Source organism: Vicugna pacos, chromosome X, assembly GCF_048564905.1.
Source record: "Vicugna pacos chromosome X, VicPac4, whole genome shotgun sequence".
In the NCBI taxonomy this organism is placed as follows: domain Eukaryota; kingdom Metazoa; phylum Chordata; class Mammalia; order Artiodactyla; family Camelidae; genus Vicugna; species Vicugna pacos.
In genome coordinates this window covers 37053594-37067075 of record NC_133023.1, presented here as the reverse complement: position 1 = coordinate 37067075, position 13482 = coordinate 37053594, and the positions used below count along the sequence as shown (strand labels likewise).

At 34.8% G+C, this 13482-nt stretch overlaps 1 protein-coding gene across 6 annotated transcripts in view; it reads right to left on the bottom strand.

Annotated features, from left to right (window-relative positions):
- The window catches only part of KDM6A (lysine demethylase 6A), a 169478-nt gene that overhangs the window by 110070 nt on the left and 45926 nt on the right, over positions 1-13482 (bottom strand). For all 6 annotated transcript variants that reach the window (XM_072956580.1, XM_072956581.1, XM_072956583.1 and 3 more), the window contains exon 3: positions 8206-8314. In XM_072956580.1, the coding sequence (XP_072812681.1) occupies positions 8206-8314 (109 nt within the window). The remainder of the gene's footprint in view (positions 1-8205; positions 8315-13482) is intronic.

Sequence of the window (13482 nt, the reverse complement as noted above, 5' to 3'; positions counted from 1 at the left end):
TAAGCTACAATCAGGTTTTCCACATTTGTGCCTGAAAACATCCTAACTAATAGGAGCCAGGGTCCCTGACAAATTTGTGCAGTCACCATACCAAATCTGGACTGTCCTTTTAATGGTGTTAAGGAATTCGATGAATTTGGAGGGTATGTTTCCAATAACCTGAAGAATAATATGTATTACATGACTTCATAAAATTCCCATTTTAGAATTGGAGGAGCCCTTAAAAGAGACAGTATGATATCCTCCAAAGTAACTGAAACTGAGGTACAAGAAGACTATGTGATTATCAGTTGGAAGAAACATGGCATCCATGAGAAATAAATACAAGCCTTCAAATTAAAGTCAAAAAAGTAAATGCTCCAAATTGCAAGCACAGATTTGTAAATGAGACACTTCTTCCATGAGCGTTTGTTACCCTTCCACTCACACATTCCTCGACAATTATACTCTACCCCATTAGGTTTAGCATCCTATTTGAAGAAAGACCTTAACATATTTTATGTTTCCTAATCCAAATAAATCCTTAAAACTCTAAAGACTATACAAGTACCTGCCACCAGAGTCTCTAGTGAAATCCTTTTAACCAGAGCACAGTCCTTATTTCTAATCTTTAAGTCAGCTACCAACTAATTAGGTTTTTCTCAAGTCTTTAACAGAGAATGCGGGAAATCATTTGTTTGGACATCCTTATTATGCTTAAAACCAGTCTCATAATGATTGTAGCAAATATCTAACCGGGTTTTTCCTTCCCCAACTCACCTAATCTTCACTTTGTGATTCTTGAGTTCTTTATTGGTTCAAGAAGTCCATGTTAATCCCACTAGGAAATCTTTTTAACAAAACTTCAGGCAAGACTGTTGTTTTCTTTTACCACTTAACCAAGAATGGTATGCTCAAACATATCAGTATCAACTCTCTATCAACCAATTTCCAAAGCTCAGCCCTTTTTAATTCCTAGAATCTGTTTATGGGTAGACTTTGAATTACTTTTTCCATATTAAATAAACCCATTTAGTCTTTTTATACTTAAAAAAGAAAAACATCATGAATTTAAAAGATTATAGAAAACTGGTAAAGTAGTAACAAAGGAGTTGGGTCTAAAAAAATAAATGCAAAAGAAAAAAATAAACATAAATGAGAAGCAAGTTAAATTATTTTAACAACTTAAGGGTTCTGCAATCTTTCTCACATTCTCTTTTATTTTGCCCTTTACCTCGTGAAAACAAGAGGAAGAGTAGAATCAAACAAGGATATTATCAAGCATCAAAGAATCACCTATACAATTGGGAGGGGTGCTACACACAGTCATTTATTCTTTAACTTCGTAATCTTTCTGTATCATTTTTATATTATGAAAGTGATCAAATTAAATAATAATACTAATAATAATGGTAATAATAATGGTAATGCTCAGTGGTAAGAAAAATACCCAATAGTGGCAAGAATTCAAGAAAATAGGAAGTTTTAGCATTCTACTATACTGTAATTTATACTGTAAGTATAAATTAGCAAAAAAATTTTGCAGCATAATTTAGCACTATCCATCAAAACTTTATCTATATACATGCATACACACATGTACACATACATCCTTTCACTCAATAAAACCTACTATATCAAGGTATTCCTTCTAAGAATATAAACATGGATGAGTGCAAAGATTTAGCTACAGGGATAGACCATATAGTGATGGATGGATGGAAGGAAGGAAGGGAGGGAGGGAGGGAGGGATGGATGGACGGAGGGAAGGAAGGAGGGAGGAAAGAAGAGTCTATAGAGAATTAGTCCAATAGAGAATTGTTCTACCTGTGTAACAGAACACTATGAAGGGAACTGAAATGTTACACAGTATGTTTTTGAGATAGATCAACATGATACATTGTGTTAAAGTTCCAGAGTTTAATTCAATTTTTAAATACTGAAAATTTATTGTAACAGAAAAGCATCTAAAGATTTATATCAAAATGTTAAAAAAAAAGAAAAAAGAAAAACAGATTTGCCTCTAAAAGATAAAATATCAACAAGCCATTACAGATGTGAACAAACACGTGGCTCCTGTTCTCAGGCTGTTCACCTAATTTTATGGTTGTATGTATTCTGTTCTTCTTTACACAATGAACATATTATTTGAGTAGATGTTAAAATAAGTGCACTTTCTCTGGTAATATTAGAAGATCGTCAACATTATCAAGGAGGGCCACCAGGAAGGCAATGGGATATAGTGGCAAAGAAGCAGTTTTAGGTAAACCTGCGTTCTAATCCTGACCTCACCTCATCCTAAAAGACCGTGACATCAAGTCATTTAATCCAAATTATTTCCTTACAGGTCACAAGCAGCCTAAAAAGGTTTTTAGTAAGAGTAAAGTGAGACAAAGAATAAAAAGAGGAGCCTAAAGCCATATTATAATTTATCTGGAATTAAACAAGAGAGAGATAAAGAGAGACCTAGAGAAACAGACTAGGGAAGTAAAAAGGGTCAAGATAAAGATGCAGTAGGTGGCAGACTTCCATATGCATGGAAATACAATGGCTAGAGTTAAGATCACCAAAACAAGAGAAAGAGGGCGTGCCTGATGACAAGTCCACACACAACAGGGATGAAGAGAAACAACAATGTAGGTTAAGGGTGACAGCCCCGCTAGAAAGGGGGAGTCTTCTTCAGAGTTATCGATGCAACAGAAATGGAAGGAAGGAAAAGATTTAAAATTCAGTCTATACTCCCTCCTATATTAGACGATACACCAACTGCAGGCAGAACTCAGCACTTCTCTTTCCATCCCTAGCTCAATGTGTAACACTACAGACAACAGGTTAGCTGCTATGAGTCTATGGGCATGGAAGGGGAGAGAAGGGAAGAAATACAAATCAATCTGTCCGTTGCACTGACTGTCATCTTTAGGCCGGAACAGGTTGTGGCTGCCTAAGGTTATTAGGTCAATAAATTTCTTTTTTCTTTTAATCTAAAGCTAGAATGAAAAGTTTTATTTATACCCTGAGATAAGTAAGATCTCAGAGAGCTTATATTAACTGTCTAATTGTATATAAATGACGATGCACCTAGCTTTCTAGCACCTTTCTGCCTTCTCAAATCTATGACTGCCTAAAACACCTCTTCCCTTGTATGTAGCATTAATACATATTAACATCTGAAAAACCCTCTGGACAGCATCCAACACAGCAGAACTTTGTTCCCATGTCCCCCTCTCTCCAGAGGTTTGAATAGATTTAAGATTACAGAGACAGACAGGAAGTTAGAAAAGTAAAGAAACAAACATGTAATCCTTTTACTCCTACATCAGCATCTTCACAGAGGTTTTCAAGTCAAATTAACACAACTACTGAAATCTCAGATTTACTACTTCTGTTTCATTATTAAAATAATACATTCCTCAAGGTCTTTAGTATCTCACATTTGGCTTACTACAAGAAACATCAATTCTACCTAATAAAACTGAAAAAGGAGGGAAAAAAAAAAAAAAAAGAAACATCAAGTAGCTGTCTTATTTGTGTTCCTTCAATGTGTCCTGCCACCAGCTCCCTAGTTCTTAAAGCTACTACAACTTTTGCTTAGGGCCTGAATATGGGCTGCTGACAACCTGGGTTACGGTCACTATTTTGCTTCCTTGGGTTATTAATTGCATTTTCTATTCTAGGCTGTAAGTAGATTGAACAAAATCAGCGATTCCCAAATTGTGATGGGAGATAGTGGAGGCACTGGTGATGATTTTTTTTTAATTTTATGAAATATATTTAAATAAAGTTATATGGAGAAATAGAGTACAATGACAGTGAATGCAATGAAAACATACGGATGAACTACACTTATAACTATATCAGCTTTCAGATAGATATGTAATTCGTTCTATGGCTATTACATGCCAGTTTATATCAGCATTCTGAATTTTTATTTCATGTTATTTTACTATTTCAACACGAAGTAATTTTTACATATAGCAAACATATATACTACGCAAACTTAATTCCCAATGACTCTCTGAAAGAAGTTTTAAACAAAGAGCAGATTCTTAAAAGAGTCACAACCTTTAGTTCCAACAACCACAACAATAAAGAAGTGAATCATTAGAGGATTAAAAAAATGACAATTTTTTGAGAAGCCAAACTCAAGATCTATGATTGGAAAACATGCACTTGATGTTCTTATTATATATATCTCCTAGGATGGAGTGTTGTCATTCCACTCAAGAAACACAGAAAGAGAGAAAAACAAAAAAAGCTCACCAACTCTGACTTAAGACTTTTCCACATAAGCAACTCTTGGCATGTAACTTGCCCTATGTATAACTGCTTGATGAACTAAAACAACCGAAATCTATTTTGCTGCAAAGTGACAGACAATGCAACAAATGACCAATTACTTGAAGGAAGGAGGAAAGAGACAAAAATCTATAATCAGCTGGAATTTCAGGGAAAACTTCCAGCCACAACAAACCATGAAGAAATTACTTTTAGAAGTTTCAAGGTTTTCATGCTAGCATCAGGAACGATTAATTATTACATCACCTTCAACTAATTTTCCTTATTTCTGGAATTCTTACTATCTATATTCCAAGTCTCTTACCTTGTAATTTGTCATTTTATAATTTTTCTGTGTACTTTGAGGTAATGCGCTACTTGATTTTCTAAGCAACCAAATTAATGACTATCTTCTCTCCTATAATTTACCATACATACTTATAGATATTTACACATAATTTCTATGAATTAAACTGCTCCTAAGATCCACCACATATATTCACAAGAACATATATGATTGTCCTTCAGCTCAGGGTTCTCTGTCTCTCAGGCTGTTCTTCAACTCAAAGAAAAGCAATCACGGTACCATCTCCATGGCTTAAGGAAGTCTACCTGACAGCTCCACCAGCTGTTTGGCTCAGCTGAGTTAATGGGTTAGCTGTGGGGTTAGGAGTGGAAAGGAGGTATGGTAGACATTGTGAAGAACCACTCAAATCCCACTTGAAGAAAGGACTGTTGGGAGGGGAGTCCTGCCTACAAGAGAGCCTCTTGCGGTGAGCTGCTGTAAGCTTCAGAGAGCAAACTTGCCTGAAGTCCCACTTCTTCCCACACCCAATATCGAACAGATAAAAGTATAAAGGCCTGGTCTTCTTGGCCCCCAACTTGTGATGGCTCTGAAGGGCCATTCTAGACCCGGGACTCCCCATGGCGTTGGCCAAGGCTGTCACAGTCTAACTTCTCCCTCTGTCTAATTCTGGTTCCATTTCCCATCTTCCACAGTGTTGATGGTAAAGGCATTCCTTATTAAAACATCCTGTATGCTAAACTCCCCCCAGAGGAATCCAACCAACAATAAGCCAAGTGCAAAGAGCCTCCAGCCTCCATTTTCCCACAATTCTCTAACCAGTTACTTTTTTAGAATAAATCCCTAGAGGCCAAAAGACCAAACCAAGTGATGGAAAATTTTTCAAACTCTTCATATGTATTACCAACCAGAAAGGGGCTTTAAAAAGTTTTATAAGGTTTTTTTTTCCCCTTCTGCTTCAAATTCCTCTGAAATAACAGAAAAAATATTTTTAACGAATAAATCTGTAACAGCAATGATAACCAAAGTATACTATCTACAGATCAGTAATTTTTACAAATTCCTGTAAGTCAAGATACAGATGAGATGAGAATAAGAAATATGGGCAGAAAACCCACAGTCCAAATGTACACAAAACAGTTTCTACCATTTTCTACTCCAAAAGTAGCAGTTTTTCACAAAGAACTCCAAGCTCAGAAAATTTCACACACGCAAGAGGACTCAGGACAATAATTAAAGATCTATCTTCAGAATAACAGGGCCAGTAAATCTCCCACATACATACACCTGAGAAATTTATTCACATGTTCATTGTGTGGTTTATGTTTATTCCCCATTAAGTTATGGTTTACAATCTGTTCTCTGAAAATAAACACCTATTTGGCTGGGGTTCGCGGTTCTCATCTTGTACTGGTTCCAAAGAGAGGAGGAAGTAGGTTGAGGTAACAAATATCTCCACAAATTGGTGGTGATGGTGATAGTGTGTGTGGAAGGGGCTACCAGAGACTAGCTCTAGTTTGGGACTTACAGGAAGACAATGAAGAGCATAGATAGAAAGAACTTAATAATTAGTATTTAAAAAGCAATTTTTTAAAAGTGGGAATGCGATCAATAAAGCCTCAAGGAGGATTTAAAAAAACAACTCACATGTAGGAAATAAGAAGCCATTGGCTTGAAATACACATGTATACCTCTGTATCCATTCTCTCCTTCTTCCTATTACCATAATCAACCTACTTGCCTGTCGATGGCCTGTTCATATGACAGCAAATCAGTCAGGGAGCACATCTTTTCAAGGATTTAAATTCTTAGGTTATCCTTCTCTTCTCCCATCTTATTAGATTACTCCCACCAGCCAGTTTGCCAACAACATTGTCTAGCTGTCACACGATCCCACCACACTTTTCAAAAAAGAAAAAGAAAAAGAAAAACAAATAAACAAACAAAAAGCCTCCAATACAAATATCCCAGGATTTTTCATTACCTTCATAGCCAAACATTTTATAAATGGAAAATGTAGCTAAATTCATAGACTAATAAAGTTTTTGAAGACTATATATATGTATGTATGTATGTGTGTGTATATATAAATTTTAATGACCACTAAGCAACAAGGACATACAGCTATATAAGCGAACACAAACCTAATTTTCAAGTTTAGGTGTCTGTTATTTATATGCTCTCAAATTACTGTGTTCTCCAAGTAAAAGGTGCAGCACTGAGAAATCAGACTGCACAGAATTCTGTATTATTTCTCTTGTACAGTGGTTCTGTTTAAATAAACTACTAGTTTTAATTAAAATTAAAATACCTAATAGATCAATTATTAATACCTATTATCCTGAAGTCACTTTGCTAAGTACTAACCAGTTTCACATAGGAATCCCAAAACCCCTGAGCAGCTATCACCTCCTCCCCTCATTTTACAGATTAGAAGACAGGTTCAGGGATGTTTATATAATCTGTTAACAATAATGCAGATGAATGGTAGAGATGAGCTGGGGAATGGGAAAAAAAAAAAAAAAGCCTAACTTCAAACCCTATAGTATACCTGTCTCAAAGTAAAATTACATTTTCATTAGGAAAGTATTCACTTGACCTAACAGAAAAGTGGCAGCATAGTTAAACACCAACAATCCTTCACTCTAGCTCTGAAACAACCTGCCAGCTATTCTGTTCACTAAACACATTTGTAGAAAACAAGCATTAAGTCCATCCACTCCACATGAAAATGTTTACTATCATTAAATGGCTCAAATGGTCTTGCTTGTAAGAATACAGTTCTTCTTTGCTATAGATTTTTGTCTTTGGTATTGAGGAGTGTGGTATTTGGGGTGCTTTTAACTTCCTCAATGAGTAATAGCCTGGGTCAGCAACTTGGTACCATACAAAGGGACACATCCTGGGGGACTACCTTCAATTATTTAATTCACTTCACTTATTTCCAACACAAAAAAAAATTTCAAATGAATAAAAAAATGTTTTATCCAATGCTCAAGCTCATATGTGATCATTTCTCTGTGTTACTTACCTTTACAATAACAAGGGTACAAATCAGATTTTTCATTAAAATATTTTCTAGCTTTATATAGCACAGGGAAATATATTCAATATCTTGTAATAGCTCATGGTGAAAAAGAATATGAAAATGAATGTATGTATATTCATGTATGACTGAAGAAATGTGCTGTACACCAGAAAGTGACACAACATTGTAAACTGACTATAACTCAATTAACATTATATTTCACCATCACCCCCAGCTAAAATGGAAGTTTTACAGTCAGGATAAAGAAGAGAAATGCTGAGTTTCTGTTACTTTTCCAGAATGTCCCATCAGTAGCTCACTTTCTACCATGGTAGAGCCTTTAAGGGCAGGGATTTTCCACAAGGCAGAACAAAATGGTAGTACACATGCAGGTGGTTATCAGTTTAACTGAATGGTCAATTTATTGATAATTTACACGGAGATACGTGAACGAACTTTTCCCATTTCCAACTATTCTTTCTCATTGTTTAGGATGTTCATAAGCTTACGGTTTCTTAGAAGTAAAAATGGTAATACCTTCGATAAACACAGAGTACAATTACAATTATTTTAAGTACATATATAAATCAAACAGTATTTAACAAGGGAAAAAAATTACCTTTTGGATAATCTTCCAATAAGAGGTTGAAGTGACCTAATTGACAAAAGAAATCAGACTCCACTTTTCCTTCAGCTTTTAAGATTAGAGATTCGTAGCAGCGAACAGCCTAGAAATAAAAAATACAAACATTTAAGAAACAGACAAAACCCTAAAATGCATTTCCTTCCTAAGATAATGCATATAATCCTCCATTCAATTACTCAAGAAGTCGATATATTTTACTTCTACTTCAGACATAGCCAGTGCAGCATTCTTTTAAAATATCTAAGTATTTATTAAAAGAGCCACTAGTTACGGCTTAAGTGCTTTCCCTATCTTTAAAATGGAAATACTTGCCAAATAAGATAATGTAAGAGCACTTTGATAACTTTATTCATTAGCCGTAGATGTAAATTTTTACTGTGGTTCCTGTTGCTATAAACCAATAATATCCATCTTTCCCACAGATGGGAAGAACTTTATTGAATTATGTAAGAATTCATAGACTCTCCAGAGTAATGAACAATACCTACCATTTATATGGAACAGCTACTTTTTACCCTAACCTCTGCCAGTTTAAATTACCATAAACTGCCTTTCAATTATTTTCTCATGATAAAACTTCAAATCCAGCAACTCCAACTATTCCTGATCTAACCCTCACTCTAATACACACATATGCACTCACTCTCACTGTTTGTTCCCTGAAGAAAAAAATAACAGTATTTTAAGAATATTATTCTTTTTTGTAATCCAGGGGACTGCAGGGGGAAAAAAAATGAATGATGGAAAGAACAGAATTCTGGAGTCTAACAAATTCCAGTTGTCATCAGCTACAGGAGATCTTGGGGAACTTATCCTCTCTGATTCTCTGGTTTAATAATGCTCAAAGGGCTGATTAAAGGATTAAAATTAGAAAACTTCTCTAAGGGTTTATCACAGTGCTTAGCACTCCATAGGTAATTCAATTGTTTCTCTACCTTCTACTTAGGTAGGATAAGAGGAACTAACTCTTTCAAGATTGTTTCAAGCATCCCAATAATTCTGTCAAAATTTCCCTGCTAACAATTTACTCTACAATGTTGTTATGTATTACTGTGTCCTGGAGTCACTAAATAAAGAAATACGTATGGTTTCTCAAATGTCTGAGTACACTCTCAGGTTTGGTGTCTACCAAGAAAGGAACTAGAAGAGTCTCCATTATCAAAAAATCCTCTCACCACCGCTTCAGGGGCTTTTGATGAGTAAGAAAATGTAATGTAGGGCAGAGCACCCACTTAAATGCCTTGCTTTTTCCTCTCCTGTAAAATATAGAGCCTTTGATGAAGAATTTCAAAATGTGTATCTTGTATTTTACCTATCCAAAGCACATACATAAATACTAATCAAGGTTGGGGAAGCCATCCTCAACAAGGTGAATTCTGGGATGATTCTACCAGACATAAAATCTAATATTTATTAAAAGGACTGTCTTCAGATCTTATTCCACTCTTAGCTATCTAAATGTGCATATGTACCAAATCACAATCACTGATAACTAATCATTCTGCTTCCCTATAATTAAAAGTCTGAATGCTACAGTGATGTCTCAGAAATTACTATAATTTGGAGGCACGAAATTTCAAGATCCTCTTTATTTAAGTCATATATAATCCTATCTGGCAGATGGTGAGAGTACAAAAATATAATTTATTTCAGTGCTTTTTAATATCAGAGAAATTCATAAAATTATTGGGCTATAGTATGACAATTCTTAATTTTACACTAAATAAAATGACTTTTGAAAGCTAATAATGGCTTTGTAAGTAAAGTTAGTTATTATGTTTGTTTTTTAGACTCAGTAAGATATTAAGAAACTCTTCATACTCCTCTTTGATAATTTCTTATGGCTGATTTGCATTAAATTTACAAGCAAATATGCTTTCATGGTGAAAAAGGATTCAAGATACAAACATGAAGAAATTTTCTTTAATCATCTAAACAAAAAGATGGCAACATCCTATACTTCCTCTTAACAAGATATCATGATGCCACTACCATGATCATCTATTGCCTAGCTTCCATTTCCAATAAAACAAAGGAACACATATAAAATGAATACTATACAGAACTCTGATCATCAGGAAACCTAACACCAGGTAAAAACCAGAATGGACAATTCACCTACCGATATACTCAGGCTTAATCAACAAATTCATAGTAATTTACAACAAAGTCAGCATGTACCTACCAACTAATGTTGATGATCAAAGATAACGCTGACAGAGCCAAATATCAAATGAGATGAAGAGGACCATTTCTATTCTTACAAATATTATTTTTAAATTAGTAAGCTTTCCTCCAGGAATAATCCTACCTTTAACTGTAAGGATAGTCAAAAATTTAAATGAAAATCACTTGTATCTAGATCACCATCATTCAATAGAGCACCTGCTGCAATGACAAAATAAAATGTTCTATAATCTGTGCTGCTCAATGCAGCAGCCACTAGACACATGTGGCTATTGAGCACTTGAAACATAGCTAGTGCAAGACAACTGAATTTTCAAATTACTTCATTTAAATTCGTATTTATATAGACACACGGCTAATGGACAGTGTAAATTAATTTTTAAAGCTTAAAAACTGAATATTCAACCCATATGGTAAATATTAAGAAAGCAAAATTTCTGGTTTTTAATAAAGATGAAAAACCTATAAAAATAATGGAATATCTTGCACTGGGGATGAGCAATGCCCTCCACCGAAATCATTTTAAATCCTATAGTTGTTTATAGTTAGTGGCTTACACATCTATAATCCTTATCGCCTACTGGGGGAGGAAGGGACACTGAGAATGAAAATAAACAGTTAATCATCAAATACTAGAATCAAAGGAGAATAAAGACTCTCCCAGCTAGGTAGAGAGACTGTCTTCCTCCCATTACAGTGCCATTTTCCACAATATTCAATATAATTTGTTGCTTTAATTATTTGAAAAATCATTTATCTCAGAACAGTAATATTATCATTACTATTTCTAAACCTTGACAGATAAAATTTAGAGCTCATGAACACAGACATGGAAATAATTGATTTTTTAACTGTTAAGCATTGAAGCCCTTTATGATAAACTTGGTCAGTGCCTAGCTAATATATGAAACTTGTTAATATTTTAAAATTGTCAAGTATAGACAACATCTAAACAAACGATTTTTTCCCAATTTGAAAACTTAACTGGGTGATACTACAAATAGTAGAGAAAAACTAATGTAGATTTAAACACCTCAATGGTTTTCTTTTCTTCCTCTTTCTGTCTTTCTTTCTTTTTAATGCCTGCCTTGAATGCCCAAGACAAAATCTCAACACAGTCCTAGTTTGGTGACTCCCTTTCTGAAGACCTTCCTCTTCTATCAGGCTCTCAGATGCTTACTGCCTCCCTATTAGCTCTGTAAGGGGTAGGGCCATATCGCTACCCAGGATCACATGACGGGGGCTTAATATATATTTTCTGAATTAACAAAGCAATGGCACGTCATTATTTTAGGTTTTCAAATAACCCTCTCTTCTTTGTCCTAAATTTCCATTTCTTAAGAGCTGCAGCAAGGCAGGATGCTAAGGATTAACCTTTGTTATTTAAAATCATTCCTATTAAGATGTAAGTCAGTGATGTTTGAAATGAACCAACGGTTTTAAATGAACCAAAACTTTTAAGTGGAATATAATAAAAGCCAAGCATACAGTTCTGCCCATAATTCCTAAAAGCCAGCCACAGACATACAAGATGGTTTAGCAGCTGACTACTTACAAAAGATTAAAGGATTTAAGCAGACTACAGTTCAACATGTCATCCATGAAATATGGCTACTAAAAATGTATTCATGGCCCAAGTTGATGAAGCATATTATACAAATCAACACCAATAATCAGCTCACCAAGATCTGCTCTTCTGACTGCCACATTTCAACAGGTGGTAACAGACAGAAGGCAACAAGTTTGGTAAAGGATGGAGAAACAACAATGTGAAAATTATTTTTAACAGAGTTTAGCTGAGGAGATTCATCAGGGAATGCTTTAGCTTTACTCAAATATTTAAAAAGCTGTCACTTAGGAGAGAAGATTAATTGCATTTTGGGTAGCTCCAGACATCAGACCAATGAGTGGATATAACTTACAAGCAAGTTTAGTTCTGTTTAACTAGAAAGAAGAAAAACTTAAATATGCCAAAAATTAAATGGGTCATCTTTCTTTGGCTCATATCAATGCAAAGAATTAAAGCATAAATTACTATTTCAGTGTAGAAATGAGACTTCTTACTTTAGATACAATTCTGAGCTGCATTTTTAAAAGATTCCCTGGGCTTCTAGGACATAAGCACACAATGTGTAATATGTATAACACATACCTACAAACAAACACATGTGCATATATGTGAACACATCTCTCTTGACTTAATTCCATGATTACAGTTTATTCACTTTGAATTTCCAGAATTTCTAAATAAACATACTATCTTGACCTGCTCCCCCAATACCATAAAAATATCTGCATCATTAAAGTTGATATCCCTCCCAAAAATATGCCTCATAAATCAGAATTCTTCCACTTTTCAGACACTCATCAATGCCTTTGCCTGACCACTTTTAGAACACCTCAGGAATCAGAAAGGGTAGAAGGTACCTGGGTATAAACCACTTTTTTTGAAATTTCAGCAAACCATTTTTTTTTAAATGAAAGAAGAGTTAAACATACTTAAAATGATAATTTAAAATGATAATTTTAAGTACTGTTGATTCTTAATGACATATATATTCCTGCACTTACATATCAGACTTCCATACTTTTCATTTACTTTTTTTGAAAAGTTATAATTTATATCTCACAAATTCTAAAGGGTATGTAGTAAAAAGCCTCTCTCCCAATCCTGGCCCCAGCCACCTAGTCCCCTTTCCCAGAAGCAACAAATGGAAAAAATTCCTACTATATTCAAGATTATTTTGTGCAGATGCAAGCACATGTATTTTTCCACTTTACTCTTAATATTTACATATTTATATAAACACTGTTCTGTAACTCGCTTCAGATTCTAGGTCTCCCTGATATCCTTTCTCCTCTCCTTTTCTGTTAATAGAGCCCTTAAATTTAATTAAGCATATGTTTACACAGAATAAATACTGGGATCCCCAGCCATCCTTGTAGGTGTGGCCTGGTGGTTAAGTTCTGGTCAATGGGATAGAAGGAAAGGACACGCTCTGCTTCAACCCCTGCCCCTCTAGCTGGAATCACCTAGATGGTAAGCTGAGGATGGAGAGTAGG